Below are 20,890 nucleotides of genomic sequence, written 5' to 3' on the forward strand. Positions count from 1 at the left end.
GCCGCCGATGGATAGAAATACTTAATTAAACCGAACGTAATTAAGAGCGTGGGATGGAAGGGACCTCTGTGGAGCAGTAATTACCAAATATTCTCATTCTAGCTAAAACTATATCTATATATTTTAGGGTAAAAAAAATGCAGCGTGGCGTTCAGGTTCGCTCGGTTTCCAGCGGCGCAGGGTGGCCTCTCAGCGCTGCGAGACCCCCTTTTTTATGAATGGTGGGGCTGTGCTCGATTGAGCAGCCGGGCGCGCTCGCCGCTGCCGCCGGCTGCGGGCAGAGGGCGCTGCCGGGAGCGCGCGGGGCTCGGCGAGGCGCGGCTCGGGCTGCGCTCCGCCGATGCGGGACGCGAAAGCCAGTTTAAACACAACAGCCCTTCTGTGTTCCCCGCCCGTGCAAAGGTTAGAGTGCAAAATGTGGTTTTGAGAAGCAACGTACTGCGGAGTACCTCACACTTCTTGTAGGCAGGGTATCTTTGGAAGAGAAGTTTCTTTGGCTTTTCAACAACTTAAATTTCTGGAGGTTGTTGTTTGTATGAACCACCTATTTGAGTAGATTGTTTCTCATCATAATTAGGTAACTTTCAAAGGTAGTGGAAATTTAAATTCTTCTAGTGCTACTTCTCTACGTTTTAAGGTTTACCTTTATAGGATCTTGACAGCTGAATAAAGGCTTGTCAGCTATGGCATCTTTTATCTGTGCTTCTCTTTACATCTTTTTAACAGAGTAGCGTCTACTAAATATGATCCTGAAGCCTTCTTTGCCTCTAACAAGCCATGAGAAACTATTTCCAGTACATCTGAGAGGGTTCTACTTTTTAACAGAAATAATGGTGTTATTTAGAGTCGGGGATTATGAAAGATTTAGAGCCATTCCTAGCATAGCATGAATATGCTTACAAGCTTCTTGTGGATCTTGGTATACGTGTGGCTGTGCTTGAACCTGTGAAAGGGGACACCCTGAAGGGTGTTTTCCTCTCTCCCCAAAAAAGCTACTTTAGCAGTTGGTTTGAGTAAGATTGCACACATTCTTTATTCCAGAGTAGCAAGGAAGAAGGAAGGAAGGGTTTTATGTGGTGATCGTTTGTGTCTTGGATAGCAACAGGTGGTTTAAATGGTCCAGTCCACCTTTTTTCGTCCTTGGGAGCTGACAGTTTGGGTGACCTGAGTTTTTGACTGTTTCCAGTCATGAGAACAGAAGCATAAGATTCTACTAGAAGATCCAACATTGTCTCTAATCAATATGATTTTGTTTCTTGCTTAACGTGAACTACTTTGCTAGTTAGCTCAGGTGTCTTCTTATTCTAAACTCTTCCACTTTCTTATCCGTTTTGAGTGCTGGAGACTTTCACCTGTAATGGTCACATTAGTTTCAGTCAGCATTTACCCTAGACAAGCTGCCTACAGATGTAATGAGGATTGTGAATGTCCTGCAGTTCCACAGTTCTGCAGCCTCAAGTGAGGAGCAGTGGGCTGGGTGAGATAGGAGCAGTCCTTTCAGCCTCTTTTGTCACTAATGTGTCTTACTTCTGTGTGTGATGTGACACATGTTATGTGGCTGCTGTGCTCTTACCTAGTCTCAGTAAAACCATGAGGAGCTAGCCATGGAAACTGGTCTATTCTTCTGGCTTGTCATTGTGCCTGCTGTGCTGGAGTGAAGCTGATGTACATTTGTACACTTGTTTTCTGCTGCATATACATTGAAGGGCCTGAACTTTCATTCTGCAGTTGTTATCCACCTGATACCTTCACAAGGCCTTGTAAAATTCCCAGTGTGATGCTTTCCATCCTGCTGTTTAGGGGTGTCAGATATGGAAGTCTCTGTACTCCAACTTCCCTGCTTTTGAGCAAGTTACACATTAGGTATGAGTTTTGTTGCCACTTCAGCTGTAGAATCTGTAGAATCCTTATTTTCATACCTCTGTGTCCCTGGAGCTAATGCTACCTTCTCAGCGTACAGCTTGTTTTAATGTTGCTTCTAGCTTAAATGAATAAAATATCACTGGGTGTCTTCCTGCTCAATTTCTGTTCTGTTTCTGAGCAGTCAGTCTCTTCTGAGAGAGCAAGGTTCTGAATGAGATCTCTTCAAGTCTCACCTCTTTGCTGTTGGATTCCTTTTTCCCAGATAGCCTGGAGATCTTACAAGTTCTGCTGACATTTGCTTCCCTATGCTTGTGTTGGTGGGGGAGGAAGTGAATACATAGTGTGGGTGGTGGGGAGGCAGACCTTTTCTGCTCCAAACAAGAAGTTTTGTCAAGCTTTCCTACTTCTGTCTTTCTTGTGTGGTACATGGCACAGTGAGAACTTGGGAAGAGGGAAGATCTTGGAGCTGTCCTTACACAAAGCAAATGCTTTTCCTGTCCCTAGAGCCATCTTTATACTTCGTCTCCCACAATCTGTTAGTGCACTCTGGGAGCTGAGGTGTAAAACTTGGGAACATGATACATACAGGAATATCTCCTGAGTCCTAAATGCTGACTGGCCATGACTGATAAATGGATGGTATGAAAGAGGAGGTAGGAGCTCTTTTATGTCCCCTGCCTGTGTTAATTAGCAATGGACTCAAATTCTGCAGGGCAGCAAGTTTGGCTCATGGGTTTATGTAGCATACACACACAATATATTTTGTCCATGACCACACATTGAAAACTTAAAGGCTTTTTTAGAACTGTTGGGTGGTGTCCCCTCCCATGGGCCCCTGGAGGCAAGAGGTTAAACAAGAGTAGTTTCCTGGGTCGTTCTGATTTTGGGATTAACTCTGGGGGTTTTGGGAGGGAGTAGATGAAATTAGAATTTAAAAGGGGTCAGTGCAAAACTTATCAGTAAGCTTGACTCTGTCACGTGGAGGTCCACATCATGCTATTGTAGAACATAAAGGATCCACAGATCCAAAGAGCTGGAAAATCCCTATTCTATTTTAAAAACAATTTTAAAAAGCCCTAGCATTTCAGAAACTCTTCTTGTATTTTAGAATTTTTAGCTGTTGAAAGTCACTTAGCAGAAATGTGTCTTAGCAGTTGTCTGTTATACACAAGAACTTCTAAAAAGATCTCCAAGAATGGAAACAGCTTGGGGAAGGATTAGATATATTAGCTTTGTGGGCTTTTCAAAGTCTTCACAAAAATTCAGCAAGGAAGCCAAGCTGCTTTGTATTTCAATAGAAAACCAAGAGGTTAGAAAAACTGTACAGTGTTGTGTAACTTTGTCACATACACTGCAGGGCAGGTGTGTTTGCTGAAAAATGTATAGATACAAATTTTCTCTTCACATGTAGAATCTGTCTCTTTCTTAGAAGATGAAACATAAAAAGGAGTGACTTGTGTGGGTAGTAAGTGGGTGCAGAGAATGGGAAGGTGACAGTGCAGGCATATTAGCTGTCTTGAAACACGTTTTAGTATGGCTTGGGCTCTTAAATTAAAGGTTCTGGGAGAGCCCTTGCAGCTATTGCATCACTTGCTAAAAATAGCATCTATACTGCATAAGGCAGCCTGTCTGCAGTGTGGATAGTCTTGAGAATTTAGTGCTTCTTATGAATGATGTTCAGTCATTTTTACTTCTCAGCTAAGCATGTTTTTAATCTAAACTGTGATAGAGAATGAAGCAAAAGGTTTTATTTTCTGAGGGTGGGGTGAGTTTCAAAATAGCATTGTCCACAGTTCTGTGTGCAGCATGATTCTAAAAATACATTTTTAAGCTTACTGAAATTACAGCTTAAAGGCACTGATAAATATGTTCTTATATTGTAATTGTCAGGGGAGGGGAAGAAAAAAAACTGCTTTGTGCAGTATGAGGTATTCTGCTCTTCTCATCAATCACTTAAAATTTAGCAGAGGTTTTTTTTAATGGCAGTTACACAATGCAAGTGAAATATAATGCTAATCTGAATTCTTACTAAAAAAACACCCCACAAACCCCAAATCCCTTCTCTTGAAAATAGAATATATGTTTTACAGTGCTTTTTTCCCTTCTCTTATTTTGAAATCTTAGTCAAGAATCACCAGCAAAGGAGTGTGTTTGTATTCCAGTGGTGTTGCTGAACCAGACAGGTCTGCAGCACAGCATTTTATTTTTAGACTCTAGGTTGCCATTTTTATCCTGTAAAAAATATTCATCAGCGTCTGGGTGACAGGCCATCAATTTTTTTAAATGTGTTAGACCACGTTTTTCCACTTCTCTCTATTTCTCCTTTTATATCCTGCTATATACATTTCTTTTTTGGGGGGACAGGGAGAGGGGGAACAAGGGTATGGATTTTAATTCATGCATTAGGTTTTTCAATTCACAGATCTTTAGCGTCACACGGTTCATTCATCTTCTGTGCTCGGCTGCTTACGCAGCTTTGCTTATTGTCTGCAGAGGGTGAACTGCTCTGGTGCAAGCAGCAAAAGCATGGGATGGGCAAAACCAGCCTCCTGCCTGACTGGTCACCTCAGCTGCCCTCTCTGCTTGCCCCAAAATACCTCCATGTGGCTGTGCTGTGGAGAAGTAGTTTCATGTATGGTTTTGGGGTGCTGGTCAGGTATAAAATTACTTCCTGGATAAGCTATTCAAGGTCTCTTTGCAATAAATGTATATGAGCCAGCTGACTTCTAACAAGAGAAGATGGGAGGTATCTTCTGGTGTGTAATGCTGAGAATTGTTTAGTGCCTGGCAGGAGGGGCTCAAAGCCACACAGTTGTTGGGTGGTGAGGCAGTAATTCACTAAATGTGAATCTGCAGCACAGATTCTATGGCAGGAGTGCCACATTGCAGTTGCTTTCTAGGTTGGTGGGCTTCAGAACCTCCATACTGCAGCTGTCCTGTTTATGCACAGAAAACCTGAGGCTTTCTTAAAGAATTGCTTTGTGTCCTTGAAGAGCCTCTAGGCTGGCAGGGAACTGTTGTCATCAGAGCAACTGGTACAGCTGAGGGCCCCTCCCTTTTTCCCCTGAACCCAAACATGGGAATCTTTCTGTAGCAGTGACAGGAGCTTGTTTTTGAGCGGCTCTTTGGTGCTTTTGGTGGTGTTGGAGAAGAGTTGATGCTAATGGGAGGTGGATGCCAGGAACAACTTGCTGCTGGAGCCAAGTTAGCTTGTAACCCAAGGGGGCCTCACCTCTCAGGGTGATGGGTTTCATTGTGGCCTGGCTGCTCCCTAAGACTTTACCTGAATCACGTGATCTCAAATGCTCAAAGGGAACGGAGAGAAACAAGAGAAAAGAGTGAATATACTCTGTTAGTAGCTGAAGGTTTAAGTCATCTCTGTCCTGATTAGTTTTATTTGTAATTTTAAAAGCTTTTGGAGCACTGGTAACCAGGATGGCTTGTTGTGGCAGGGCCAAGCTTATGATAAGTAATAAAGGTATTCCTAAATGTAAGAGCAATACATTTTTTAGGATGGTTGGTTACTGACACTTTTGGAGTTAGAAGTGGAGATTGAGTATATTGAAACTGTATCTCCACACATGCTTTAAGGGGGAGAAAATGGATAGGATTTTGATCATATTTGTAGAGACATTGAAAATTGAGATCTTCCTAAGGAAGGTTCTTGGGTACAGTTGTACCCATTTGTGTACAGAGAGATAACATATTGAGCTTGTGGTGTGACTTGTAACCTCCTTAAATGTGTGTAATTAAAAAAGTTGCTTATCAAAGATAGACTTTATCAGCCCTATTAAAGATACACTTTATCAATCATATATGATGATAATACAACACTTTCTCAGGGTTGGAACTTGTTTTTGCTTCTGCACAGCTAAATGGCTGTCCTGATTTATGTCATCCTTCCTTAAATATGGAACATTCTAATTTTTGCGTATCAGAATTTGGAAACCCCAAGGAAGTGGCTTTATGGAAGAAAATAAAGTGGTAGGTGATATTTCAGAAGAAATTAAGTAGCCTGTGTGTTTGATTTCCTTCATCTATTTTGACAATGATGGTTTTGAAACCACATTGTAAATAATTGGTTAAGGATTGGAGACTAGATCCAAAATATCATAAATGATAGTGGTATCTAGATTGAAGGAATGTTACAGGAAGAAGAGGTGAGGCTCTCTGTTTTCCTTCTCAGGGGCTGTGCTGCAAGGAGGTTTGTTGGGTGAGAGCAAGGCTGGATGAATATATGACTTGAAGGCATTCCTTAGCTTTTTAGGAGTTTAGAAAACTCCATATGGAGGCACACAGTGGTTCTGGGTGAGCTACTTGGGTCTGGATGGACTTCTCTGCTGAAAGTTGGCAGGCTGTGTTGTGAGACTATATTCCTGAGAGTCTCCATAGTCTTTCTGTGCTTCCCAGTTTGTCTATTTTTGGTATATTGTTGATGCAGTGAAATTCTACTCCGTGACTTGCATTTGAAACTAAGTTTTTAATTCTGGGAGTAGGGAAGGAACATGGTGTTTCTAATATGGGGAATATGGTTAATTTGGTATTTTAAATGTACTTATCTTTTAAGATTATATTTGCCATCTGCAAACCTGAAGGGAATTCTGATAGAGGCTCCCATTAAAGTGTTTCCTAAATACCGTATACATTTTGTTATATCCATTAGATTCATCTGTTTAGTGTGTGTATATATATATATTCACCTGTTTTATATATATAAAATATGTAACTTGAATATATAACTTGCAAATCCACAACATCAATTTAAAGGACAGAGAGAAAGTTAAGCAAAGTGACCAGTGTCGTTCCTTGCCATGATCAAGAGGTAGTGGAGAAAGCACCAAATCCCAAACTAGCAGATGAGTTTCAAAAAGAACAGAAGGAGGTGATACTGTCCCATGTAGGATGTAGTTCAGCTGGGTGGCCTCTTGTTAAGTCTGTATTATGTGCTAAAGGTTTACATGGATTTAAAAAAAAATAAAAAATAATAGCTTAATAGCTTTGTCTCATATGGATTTGTCCAAAATCACCAGCTGTGGTCCACTAAATTGCAAGCTGGAGACAGGAGGAGCATCCTGGAGAGATACCATTATACTTGACTTCTCAAAATCTCCTCTCAATACCTCTTGCTGACGACTACCAGAGATCAAGTTTTGGGCTGGCTGGATCTCTGTTTTGAGCTGGAAGATCTGATCTTGGGATAAAATGGTTATACTGGGAGAAAGCTTGTGTACATTGTGCTTTTTTTTTTTTTTTTCCCTTTGCTTCCAGCACAAATGGTTGGATGTGTGCAAAGGCAAAGGAACAGGTGAATGCTAACATGGGGTTTTTTTTCCTAATAACCTGATGCGTTGGATGTTCCAAGCTCATACAGAATGATGCATTATGCTTGAAATATACCCAAACCTTCATTTAAAAATTTCTTCAAGACTGTGTTTTGTATAACTGCAAATAGTTCAGATCCTAGTCGTGAAGCTGTGAAAGGTCAAAGTGTTTCAAAGGTGCAGAGAAAAGGTTGTATTTAGCACTGCACCAATTTCATGCCCACGGTGTGATCTTTAAAAAGCCATTACAAGGTGCTGTTGGTTTTTTTCATGCCCCAAATGGAGACTGGTGTCCTCACTGTGAACAGGAGGTGCTTAAGTAAGAAGATTTGAGTTATTGCCAGCAGGATAAGGGGTTCAAGAGGGGAACCCCTTCCTAGTTCCAGTGCTTCATGGAACCAGAGTCTCTGCTCTCTTAGGACCACTGTGCATTTGACTTGCATGTTGTTTTTCTTATGTATCACTAGCTTCACCTAGCCCCTTTCTCATAGAGAGATGAACAAGACACTCTCTGGAAGTCAAATTGTGTGTTGAGATGGTGGGGGAGGAATGATAATTTCTATGATGCCCTCTGACAACCTGAGGAAGTGTAGCACCATGCAGTCGACAGAATGTATCAAAAACAATAAATAAATTACAGTCAGGCTTATTTTGTTTCCCATTTTCTGTCTGATCCATTAAATGGAGGGTAATGAACAGATTCTTGTTGTGAGTTTGTAGCTCTACTTCCACAGTTAGCTCTGGATTGACCTGCATTTCAGATCTCCAGCAGGTCAGGTTCCTTACCCTTATTCTGCTTTTCAGAGTCAGAAATAGGGTGGGGTTTTTTTCCTTCTTTGGGGAATAGTGATTTCCAGTTGGTCACAACCAACCAACTTATATTGTCTTCCCAATCTTAGCCTAAACTTTTCCTTTTCTGGTGATTACCCTACAGGAGCTTATGAAGAGCAAACAAAATCCTTTTAAACTCATCTCCCAGAACAGCTAACTAAATAATCTTAGCAGCCCTTTTTTTAAAATACTTTTTGCAGCTGTTCCCATTTAAATTACTTAATGTATTATTGTTTCTTATTACTATAGGAAGCACCTCAGTGGTTATACATGTTGTCTTTATAGTTGCATCAGAAGGACAATTTACAGACAGTTTTATATGCAGACACTGATAGGTTATATCAGATAGAAAGACCAGATACCTTTTTTCCATTCCTTATAATGGTCACCTCACCTCTAAACAAAGTTAGTTTCAAATGCTTATCTTGACATGTGGTATCTCTGTGTCACTGTGTAGTAACTGGCAATATTATGTTTTATTCCTGTGTAGTCTGTAGACCCATGTCATTCTTTGCAGTGTGACACTATGATCCTTTTCAGGAGCTAGGTTGTCTGTGAAGTTCATAGAGCATTTCCTTCTTTGTGTGATGGTCACTAGTAACAGTGCTGAACAGGATTTGTGCTGAGATCAGTTCCTGAGGAGTGTAACTAGTCATTTGTTTTTAACCTGATAAAATTCTGGTTTTGGTCTGAGCCATTTTAGCTGCCCCCCCAGTCAGCCCCTGATGATGTTCTAAGATTCTTATGTTTCACCATATAAAATTATTTTCTTTTGCCTCATAGGTGTGGAGCATTATTCTTGTCTAAACTGATCATACCTTTTAGAAGTTTGACACAGTTTGCCTTTTGATTAAAAATGGATCTAGTGCTGCATTTTATACCAGTCTCCACTTTTTGTATGTTCACAATTATTCTGACACCTTGCATAGCTTTGACTTGAAATGAAATGCCCACAGCTTGCCAGGATCACTTGTTTATCCTCTTCTACTTGCAAATGTTGGCTCTTTGTTGCCACATCGCTAACTGGAAATTATTTTTCTGCTTGCTACTAATACTTGGTGGAAGAGGAAAAACAAATCTCAGATTTATTTTAGTGACTTCTGATGTAAAATCTTCTTTCAGCATTGCAGGTTCTAAACCCAGAGGCCATTCTGCTGGCTGCTTAGTTTCTTCTCAGAAAAGTGACTTAACTATGCGTGTTTCCAGTGGCAAACACACTGAAAGCCCCCAGATGGTGCCAGTCCTGAGCTATCTGATCTTTAAAATGTTCATGTTATATTCACCCCCTCCTAGAGGCAGGAAGAACCAGAAATGGTAATTTGAGTGACCTCTATGCATGTGGTTTTTTGGCCTGGTCGTGCTTGCCGTGACTGTCAGCATCTGTCACGTATTTCACAATGATGAACAAACGAGAGGTTGTTTTTGCTGAATATTAATGCTATGCAGTAACTCTTACTGTAGTGTTTTACAGAGCACAAGGCAGCTGTAGCCTTTGCAAATGCTTAACTCGAACTGGCTTGAGCAGGTGATCCAAACAACTTCTTTCTACTGCAGAAAGTTTAATTCAGGGCAATCTTGGTTTCACCTGACATTTTCTGGATCAAAAGGCTTAAAAGCAGCAAAGGATGGGGTGGGGGCTTCTGAATAGGATAACAGAATTTCCCCCCTTCTCCCAGACTCCCATGTCCATAATGCAGCAGCCCTTGACTGACAGGAAAAAAAGACCTTGCAGCAAGGGCTGGAGTTTGAGTGCATAAAAGACAACCAGCTTGAACTGGGAGAGCTTCCATAGAGGCAACTGGAACTGGAATTGCTTAAGCATTGAGTGTGACTTTCATGAATTCTTCAGCATGCTTTCCTTGTAGGAATTTCTAGATTGCTTCTAGTTCTCAAATCTAAAGAATCTTCAGAGTGCGCTGCCCAAAACCCTTTCTTGCTGTAGTTCTGGGTGAATTGGGAACTTGTCAGTGCTGCGATATTTATAGAATATTTTTCTACCCACAATCCTAGCTCCTAGACACAAGCTGTTACCAAGTAAGTGTTTGGTTTTGGGAATTGAACCTTTTTCTGTAGCCTGTCTTTTCAAAGCCTGACCATTAGGTGTTAGCTCCTCTGAGCAGAAAGAAAACCTTTATATGAAAAAAAAAAAATAATAATAATACTGAATTTCTAGGATTCCAGCTTGGGTACAGATCTTTCTGATGAGACTTCCTATTTCAGCAGTTAAGTTGAGAATAGATGTGAAGTTTGTCTTATTTTTTGCACAGAGTTTTCTGTTTTTATTTAATAAAAATGCGGGGAGTTGCTGCTGTCTTATTAACTTGCAGCCGGCATGCTTATCTTCTTTGTTCTTTGTTAAATATGAGCTGGCATGTGTTAGACTGCGTTAGCGTTCACTCTTTGGGACTTCAGTGGTTTCTAAATTTGGCATTGCTAAGCCGGTGCCCTGTTTGCTTGAATCAATTGGGGCTGCTATTTTTAGCAACAAAAGGGAATTGAAATAGCAATTTTCTTTCCATGTAATGGATCCCCAAGAGGAATACTGATGTAAGCTCTCTGTCATCCTGTATTCTCCCCTTCCCCAAAAGCACTCAGACGAAAGGCAGCTGTCATGGTTTGCGGCTGTATTAATCTTTAATCAATCGAGTGTTTTCTGCATTCAGGTGTTCAGGGAAAAAAAGGGTCACGACTAAGATCTGCCTAGAATAACTAAGCACTCATGCATGGTCTGTGCAGCCAGAATTTGTGGATAACGGCAGGGATAGATGGAGCAGCTAAAAATAGTATATGCTTCCAGTGTTTCTCCAGTCTATTTTTGATGCTTGATTTTGATAAGGTTGATTGGAGTCTTACTAAAAATAGCTGTTCCTAGCAAGCTGAGGACAAAAAGTAGAATATTTTTAACCAGCACAGACTAAAGTACTTTTGTTGGCTAGAGATAATCTAGAAGCTTGGTATTGGTCAAATGCCAGTGATTTATATAAATCTGTAATAAATGAAGCTCTGCTTGATGCCAAGCAGGGATAGTCTTTTCTCCCCTTGCCAGCTTTTGTTTTCCCCAGGAGCTGTCATATTCTTAATATAGCCTCTGTGTTTCGTAGCAGAAGAATCTCGAGTCTTCAGTTATTTATGGGCTGTACTTTAAACCTATGCTAAGGTTAGCTGTGCTGTGAAGTTTCTCTCAACTGTATTGCTTTAGCAATACACAGAGGGTCCTAGTTTCTGCTGATATGTGCTGCAGCTGGATACCGTGCTGTGACAGACCCTCACTCGATTCCAGGTTCAGTCTTGCAGGACAGGGATGGCTCTTCTGTGTGAATGGAGGATGTTGCAGACAGACTAGCTCTGCAGTGACCATTTTGACAACAAATTTGAACGCTTCTCAGGGGATCAGAGATGTGGCTAAGCTACCCTTCTTGAAATCTGTTTGCTAGCTTAGTTTTCTGACAGGAAAAGTGTGTAGGTATTCCCAAATTGCTGGACCCACATCTGTCTAGGGAGAATAACATTGCTGGTGGCCTGAGTTCTCCCTCCTAGGTAATGACATGCATGAGTGCATCTGCAGTACTCAGAAAGATTGCCTGAGAACTCCAGCTTTTCTGAATGAAAACAGGAAAATGGCTGAACCAAAATGAATTTGTAGTCTGAAGAGACTAGTAGAGAACATGTCGAATAGTTGCTAGCTTCATTGTGTAGGTAGGCAAAGCACTGCAAGGACTATGCCTGGTGCTGTTTGCTAGAGGCAATATGGATAAAAGTATTCTGTGCTTTATCTCCATTAGGCATCCCAAAAGTTCATTTTGCTGTGGAAAACGTGTGTTTGTATCTGAAGGCAGGCTTGATCTCTTTAAGCTTTTTTTTTCACTGTAGTCTAACCTTGAGTTGGGGAGTCACGAATCTATAATCTTGTTTCAGCGTGATTGCTCTGCAGAACTGCAGTAGAATTTTCTATGCTTGCTGTTGCTCCCTCTCCCTGTGTCAACACTGGTCCTTGCTCCCGTTGTGAGATGAGATGATTTCTACATGCCTGCCTCATGCTTTACTGCACCACTCTTTGCTTTTGTTTTAAGATGTTCTGGCTGCAAGAGAAGCAAGTAAAAATTTTCTCCTTGGGCCCTGAATACTCTCACTACAGTCACAGAACAGACTGCCAATGGCAGCTGGGTTCTGCTTTTGCCTGGGTCTGGGATGGTAGTCCCTGCTTTATGAGCAAGGAATACACCTCAGTTATATCTCTTAGGAGGTGGTGGATGGTTTTTGGTGACTTCTTATTTGGCAGTGGCTGTTTACTTCTTTATTATTGCTTACTTACTTACTTTATTATTACTTCTTATAATCAGAAAAATATGCGAGCTCCTCACAGAGTTAGTGGCACTTCCTCTCTCATATTTAGCCATGGGTTGTGAGATTTCTGAAGGATGCAGGTGTTATTGGAAACGTTTGTGTATTTACCCCTATGTAAGGCTTCTGGAGATGTGTCTACATTTTTCTCCCCTAAAGTACCACTTGTCATTTTAATCTTCTAGACTGAAGTCACTGTTTGGTTGCATGTGTTCCACAGGCTTGGTCTATATCTTTTTTAATAACAGGAAAGCTGTTCCCTTTTAGTGCAAGATAACACCTCACTGACTGGTGAGGTTTTCTAACTTTGTTCGTCAGGGGTTGCCCTGAGTTTGGTACTGGCCAGGAAATGCTGCCAATGCTTATTAACTACATCATACTTGTTGTGTATGTGACAAAAGCTATGCATTAGGAGATAAGCTGACTAGGTGGTATTAAGTTGTAGAGAACTAGTGAGTTGTATCAATAACTATTCTAGTAGTGGAAGCTGTGGTGGGTGCCCCTGTAGCTGTATCTTAAAGAGATCACTGTAAGAGGTCAAATAAGTATAGTTAAACTTCAAGTGGGAATTGAAAAATCTGTGGGGGGAGGTATGGGTTTCGTTTTTCATTCTTCTCTTCCCACAACCACATAGGAAGCAAAATTCTGGCACAGCCGTTAGGGCAAAGATGCTATACTTTCCTGAGGTAAAGATTCTGGTGATTTAAGGAAATGATTACATGATATATTAAGGATAATACTGTAATAAAAAATTTAACTGTTTGTGATCTTGTGCTGATGACTTGTATATAGACAATGGTAATGGAAACATCTACAGCCTACATATAGTGTAACCTCCTCCAGCAGTGTGAGCAGATGATGCTCCACACTGCTCTCATTGTTTGGAGACCTTGATACTACATTGGCAGTTTCTTTTTGCACCCTATCACTGCATCCAAAGCATGGGAAGGTTCACAGTCATTTATACTGATGTGGTGTACACTAGTGGCTAGCATGAACAGTGTTTTTAGTTTAGCAGCTTTCCAACTTCTTGCCTACCACTCCAAATGGTGTAGGGTTTGGAATATGACTATTGATGCAAAACTGAAATGAAAACCAGAACTAGAAGATGATACATACATCTGTCACTGATTATAACAATGATTATGCCATGCTTACCCAAAATATAATTTCCTAGAAGAGCAAGAGATGTTTCTTTCAGTGGACTTGCTAGGGCCAGGCTTTGTGGACTCTCAGAACAGGGGTTTTTAGACAGGCTGTTTTGGAACTTAAAAAAGATGATGTATATGTATGTCAGCTCTTTAGTTACGCATATACTAATTTCAAAGAAAGTTCTTGAGATGGGAGTCTGTTCCAGGTGAGGACTAATTATTTTGTGAAATACCATGTATCCAGAGCTGCTGAAGACTGGCCAGTGGGAACTTCCCAGGGTAGAACATCTCCAGCCCAATGCGAGTGCATGTATTGATTTATTAGGAGTGAGGTGCTCTCAGAGTATATGTGGTGTTACTGGATACCTTCCCTTATTTTTTGTCCCCTGACTTTTAGGGCTGTAGGGGAAAAGGCAAAGATGGGTGTTGACTTCTTTATCTAAAATTAGCCAATGCTGCAATACTTCCATTCAGGCAAACATTTACTTTGTGGGCTCACACACAAGTTGCCTGGGCACTCTTCTTGCTTCTCTCCTGGAGACAGCAGATGGCTGAAGTGGGAAGCTACTACAGTTAGTCTGACTACTGAGTAAATGTGTATAATCACACTTAGGTGCCGGTGCAGCTTTCTTGTATAGACAATAACTTATTTCTATCCTACTTGCTTTGCCTTCTTTAAGCTCTGCCAACTGCAGTCAATTTGTAACTTTTGTTGGAAGGCAGTCTGTAGTAGAAACAAAATTCAAAAGCTTAATCTACACTTGGAGTCAAACTAGCTTGGGCACATCAAGTTGAAATTTAGTTAAACAGACACAGCTTTGGAGTGGTTAAAACTGCAACATTTTCCTACAGTATGGAAGCTTGAGATGAATGTAATCAATGTGAAAATAGTGACTTTCTAATGTACATGCTTTAGGTAATCCAAAATGTGGAGGGAAATAAGGTGGCTGAATCTCGACTTCTGTGATGTTGGTCCTATCAATTGCCTTTACCCACCTCTTCTCCCTTCTTTTACAATGTAGGGTCTAAGTTATGCTTTCCGCTCTGGCAGATTCCTGTCAGGACAGCCTTTCTGGCCAAACTGCCCACGAGGATTCAGTAAATGGGCAGTAACCAGAGGTGGCTGAACTGGGTGCTACTGGTGAGTAGCAGGGCAGGTCTGTGTTAGTGCACGTTTCCCGTTGCAGTCCATGGGTGCTGACCTAGATGGCCTCTCCAGCAGTGCAGCTGTAGATGGGAAATCCATTTGCTTTGAATGGGAGGGAGCTGAGCCAGGTGGCTTCTCTCAAAGGGCCTTAGGAAGAGAAGTGTGGCCTGACAAAAATAGGGTTTTAATTAGATGTTGGAAAGCAGTCCTTGTACTGTGTTTGTTCTTCAAGATGGTGTGGGAGCATGGAGCAGAAGAGAGTTATCCTTCTCCACATGGAACCACTAATTAAATGGTGGTCTCAGCGTCATCTTGCAAGGAGTTCCCTTATTGCTAAGAAAAACCAGCTGTGTACTTTATCCTCATACCTATGCCTTTTCCAACAGCAGAAATAGAACAGGGATGTGTATCAACCAGGAGTCTGTTTCTGTAGGTGATGGCTCAAACACTACTTTTGTCCTGATGGGATTTTGTAATTTTTATGTGCATCAGATTTATTTAAATTTCTCACATTCTGTTCTGGAGGCTACTTTAACCTCTGGACTACAGGTTATTTTAATTTGAACTAGGGCCTATAAAGGGAAAAAAAAATCCTGTTACTCACACTTCAGTTAGAAATCCCTGATCTTCAGCTTATGTCTCATGCTCCAGCTGATTCCATTACCATTTACCTAAGCAGTGGATTCAATAAATGAGTAAATATCCTTGACTGAAACTACTTGTACTTTACCAAGTCTGTAAAGGGCTACAGGTGCTTTTTGGAGTCCCTGCCTCATGGAGCATGTGTTTTTGGCTGCAGCTGCTAGAAGTGGAATAATTTGCAGTGTCAGAAAACAGTATTTAAAAATGCTGAGCTTGTTATCTGGGAATAAAACCATTAAGTCTATAATTTCTGAGTTGGAAGAAGAAGAAACAATCAGAGTGTTACAGGGAATGGCTCTTCTTTAGATGCCTCACTAACTATAGTGAAAGAAATAACCCTTTTCACCGAGTCACTGAGGTTGAATGTTTTCCACATGGGTCAGCTTAGAACTTGTCCAGCTACTGTTGTGATCCTTACAGGGAGGGATCCTGGTACTCTTTTCACTGTACTCCTGTTTGCTTCATTGTTTTGGTGAAGCAGCAATGACTTGTGTGATGATACATAATGCAAATCTCAGGTCAGCAAGGCTGAAACTGAAGCTTGTTAGTTCTTGAACTAAAGGGAGTGTGCTGTCCTGCAGGGCTGTGGTGTGTCTGGCTGAATGGGTAACAATACTGCTACAAGTTTGGTGGCAGGAAATGGGCTTGATTTCTTGATTTCTTCCCTAAAGTCTGATTTTTATTGGTCATTTGGACCCTTGATTCATCTTTCATTATATGACTTTATTTCTCTACCAAACCCATCACTCACACTTTCCTAATGGTGGCTGGATAGGAAGTGGCAAAAGCAGTGTGACACAGACACTTGGTTTTCTCAATAAAATTCCCTGTCTTTGACAGTGCAGCAACCAGAGCTTTGTTTAGTAGCTGGAGCATCCCTTGTGTGCAGTATGCATATCCTTATATGCTGGAGTTATGGCATCTTGCAAATGAACCCTGAAACTAGGGAAGGGATAAACATATATGTATGTTTACATATATGTTCATCTGTGGTCATCTGTGAATCTCACTTAAATCAGGGATATGACTGGATCTTTCCTTCTAGCCTGTTACTGAATTGTTGCTGGACCATTCAAACTCAAGTAGAATTCAAGAGCATTCAAACCTTTGCTGGCAGTTTCATCTTTTGTTATTACCTCCACTTATTTACAGATAGCAGGCATAGAGATTGAAGGGGTTATAGCATGTCTGAGCTGTTAGTACTCAAATAGAAATATTCTGGCTGCAGTTTGCATGCCAACTGGTAGAGGGGATCTGCAAGTGGTAACTAATCAAATCATCTGCAAACACATCTCCTTCTGGTGCTCCGAAGGGAAGTTATTGCTGAATCCCAATGCCAGACAGCACCTCTATGCTGTGAGTTTCATTCAGGTAGAGGTTGACATGAGAATTAAACCAGCACTCCCAGTTAGTTCACTGTTCTGAAACATTAAACAAGTCCAGTTATTTGGCCATGCTTACATTCAACAATAAGCAGTAGAAGGACAAACCAAGCTGTTCTGATCTGATCAAAGGACAGACAGAAAAAATCTGGTATGTTGTGTGGCTGCTTGGAGAGTGAGAGCAGAGACAGGTAAATGAGGTTAGACAGGAGAGCTAAAAATGTAAGGATGTTGAGGTGTAGGCATTGGGTTTGGTGAGAACAAAAAGCTGATGAGAAAAGAAGTGGTGCTGAATGTACTTGAGGAAAAAGTGGTTGGAAAAGCAGTTTCTGTATGGAGGAATTGCTATTTACTGAGATGATCAGCTACTAGTGTGGTGAGAGCCCTGGAATAATCTGTCAAACTAATGGCATGTTGAGTCACTCACAGCTTCGCAGCTTGTGGAAAAGAATCCTAGAAAGACTTGAAGCTTGACACAGATCCAGTCACCCACAGGTGAGAAAGTTTAAGCTGTAGAAGCCCAGCTTGCAATTGATGTCTGGATCAGTCACTCATACTTGCTGCTGGGGAGCACCATGGTCATAGGGATCTGAAATCTGCTGGAGGATCACTAGCAGACACCTGTTGCCTGTGTCCTAAAATCTGTTTTCTTGGATGCTTACAGGGTTGGAGATACCTTTTATTTTACTGTATACTTAAAACTAAGGTGGCAGCTGGTTTAATAGTCATAAACCAGCTTTTTTCAGTTAAATGGCTTGGAAATCTCTTAGCCCACAAAGCCTCTGAAGAAGTGTATTGGGACAGAGGACTGGCTTGAGAAGGGGTGCTGAACCTGATTCTTGAAACACATTAGGCTCCTAATTCCATCTCTTTCTCTCCTTTCTTACCTATGGAAAGGTTTTAGTGTGAGTTTTTAAGGTGATTTCATAAAAGCTGTACACCTATTCCAAAGACTTTGATGTGTTTCTGTCTGGAATGAGTACTTTAATAGCCTGCATAGGAAAACACCCATTGCAGTTCCTTCTGTGAAGCAACTAATGTAGATTTGTCTTTCTTTTTGTTGTTGCAGTGGTCACAGGAGCTACTGATGGGATTGGAAAAGCCTATGCAGAAGAGGTAAGAATTCTTATAATTTGCAAGTCTGTCCTGATTCTTGGCAATATGTCAAGCTGTCTCAACTCTGTCAAGCTGCATATGATATCTCCTCACCTTATCGTAACATAGATACCTGTGGAGAAAGAGGTCTTCTACCTTGCCTCCCTCTGGTAACCAGCCAAAAGTTGTATCTCTGTTTGTCAGTTTTGTTTATTTGTGAACTATATTTTCAGCTCTTACCTTGTCCTTCAGTTTTTAACTTTTCTAGTTTTTAAAAGAATTTTAACTTTCTCAGCCCTTGGTATTTCCTTTTGGTATTTCCATGCACTGACTAAATGGCATTTACAGCTGCCAGCAGTATGTTCCAATTATTTCCTCAAGTTCATAAAGTCTCTGAAGCTGGGTTTTACCTTTTTTCTGTACTTTTGCTCTTGATGGATATGTGGGCTCCAAATATATTTCACGTGATGGACTGTATTGCTTAAGACAGAAAGTGCCTGTTAGTATAGGGTAATTTAGCCTGTAAGCTCAGAGAACATAATGACAAATAGTGCTGACTACAACAATTTATACCAAAAATAACTTTAAACTCAGCACTTGTATCAAAGTGAGCTTGTCTGTGCTCGTTTTTGTGTTCTCTGAAACACCAGCATGATTTTGTGTGAGATCAGCGGTGAGAGATTCCTTTTTCTTTGATGTTGTTTTGTTTTTGTTTTGTTTTGCAAAGCCCACAGGGAAAATGGCATTCCTCTTCATGGATAGTCCTTGTCCTTTGGATTCCTGTCATCCTGATATGCCTTGCCCTGCTACCTCACCCCTAGCCCCCAAATTCCTTTCTATTTTGCAGGAAGTAGTTACCTCACAGTACTGGTTCAAGGAAGGGGAATGGAATCAGGTGCCAGCAGCACCTGATCCTGGTTTATTGTTCACAGCTCATACCAGGTGCCAGGTATCTCAGTTACATGGCACCAAAGCAAACGATGCAACACTTAATTTTAACTGTCTGGAGCAAGTGGAAGGAGGTCACTGTGCCCACAGCAGAGCATTATTAGGAAGAAGTCCTCTAGTGTGGGAGGCACCCTCTGAACATCATGGGAGATTAGTTTCAGGATCTGTGTGTGAAGATACTGGGTGAATAAAACTACAGCTTGCTTTATGTTCTGTAATGTCTCTAAGAACTAGGCTTCTTTCAAGCATGAATGTCTGCTGCTGGCTGACTCCTGCATTCAAACCCCCATTAGGAAAGCCATCTTGAGTATAAGATACTGTTGGAAAACCTTGTCTATTACAGCTGCCTTGTAGTGGTTGCTATAAGCAAAGAGCACCCCAAAAGCACCCCAAAGGGTACTGATACTCATTCTTGGGCTACAGAATAAAATGCACTGCTCATGAGTTGTATTTATTATTGGTACTTATGTGTTTATTTAGAGTAAAACACAAATCCATCCTTTGACAGCTTAGACAGATGAAGAAAACTTGATAAAGTCAAGTGTGGATGTAGAGTGAAAGGTGGAATACCTGAAAAGATGTCTCAGTTTTTAAATTAACTCCAGAAATATCTCCAGGCTGCCAGCAGAGGCTTGATTTTCTACTAAAAATTCTCTTCTGGCTACTATAAATTCCACTGGCATATGGCTGCTTGGGCCCTGATGGCTGTGATTATAGTCATGCAGACAACTTCCTTTTTCTTGCAGGGATTGTTGAGAATTGCCTTTTTGCAAGTTTGACATGGTGTCACTGGAAAGTGATGGACGAGCTTTATGAGTGCGTGGAATCTTGGGTTATACTCTGCTCTGTAGATTATTTTCCTTTTCCAAGCAAAGAACTGTTTTCACATTTTCACTCTTGCAGTATTAAGACCTTTAATTTTTGCCCAGCAGTGATATTCTTATCGTTGCTAGATCACCCCTTTGTGAAAAGTTTCATAGTCTGAGGATGTGGTCAGGAGTCAGTATTCATTGCCCCTCTATCATTATCTTCTGCTTGCTTTTGAAAATCATTAGTATAAATTCAATCTTAGCCGTATTTATGCTCTGGTGATAAACTAGGGGTTGCAATGATCCCATTGCATACTTTGTAGTACTCTACTGTGCCCATCTGTTGAGTATAGCATTTTTAGAATCTCTTGCTATGTCTACTCTAACAACAGCTTTAACCTTGCTTTGGTTGGCTGTTGATGTCATTGTTTTCCATCCTGGAGAGAAAGGGTTTGAACAGCAGCTGTGTTTTGTTACCAGAATGGAAAATGTGGTAGTCACTAACCTGGCATTTAAGGAAATCAAACGCCTCCATTCATCAGCTCCATTAGAATGGTGACCCTTGCTTGCATCAATCCTTAGGCTACAAGGGTATCTTCCCAACATATGCTACTCTAGGTGAGTTTTTATGTAAAATTTTAAGGACTTGTCATTCAGCTATTCCAGGACCTGAAGGATATTGACCAAAGGGACAAGTATAATAACAGGTTATCTACAAAGCAAATGGGTCTTCCTTGATTCCTATATAAAAATATAATTAGTAACTGGGATTTTGGGGATCATTATCTCTCTTTGGATGATTGTGGTTCCTTTCAGCCAGCTAGGTTGAAAGTGAAGGTAGAGTACTCATCACGCACCTTAATTGAACCTGCTCTCAAGTGCTGTATCTTTTCCAAATTTGATTACTTCTCTTAGTGATATTTGTTCCTAGTTACTGGGTCTTTTGTTGGGTGTTTTATGTGCTGTCTACTTAGAACTCACTTGCAAAAGGGTTTCTGCTTTCAGATGTACTTCTCAGAATGCATCCCTTTAGTATGAACATAGCAGAGATTTCTCCCAAGCTCACCCTTGTGGAAATTCTCTAAATATGGTGAGGTTCCACTGACTGGATGTATTGGCATCATTTTACTTCTTGGCTTTTGAGACAACTACAGCTGAACACTTTTCCATTAAGCCCAGGTACTTACTGAAGCATTCTGAGCCCAAAGGTCATGACTGCTGAAAAGAGAGCAAACTGTTCTGTTGCCAGTCTGGAGCTTTGCATCCACGAGGAAGATCTCTCAGGCTCTTTTTGCCTCATGGACCACAGTTATTTTGGATTCTGAATAGATTACTGTTAGATTGTCCTAGCAGGTTGGGT

At 41.0% G+C, this 20,890-nt stretch overlaps 1 protein-coding gene across 1 annotated transcript in view; it reads left to right on the forward strand.

Annotated features, from left to right (window-relative positions):
- Positions 1 to 20,890, forward strand: part of HSD17B12 (hydroxysteroid 17-beta dehydrogenase 12) — an 83,056-nt gene that overhangs the window by 13,962 nt on the left and 48,204 nt on the right. The window contains 1 exon segment of the mRNA XM_015631231.1: positions 17,748 to 17,794. Within this exon segment, the coding sequence (XP_015486717.1) occupies positions 17,748 to 17,794 (47 nt within the window).

The sequence above is a fragment of the Parus major genome, chromosome 5 (assembly GCF_001522545.3).
Source record: "Parus major isolate Abel chromosome 5, Parus_major1.1, whole genome shotgun sequence".
NCBI classification, from domain to species: Eukaryota; Metazoa; Chordata; class Aves; order Passeriformes; family Paridae; genus Parus; species Parus major.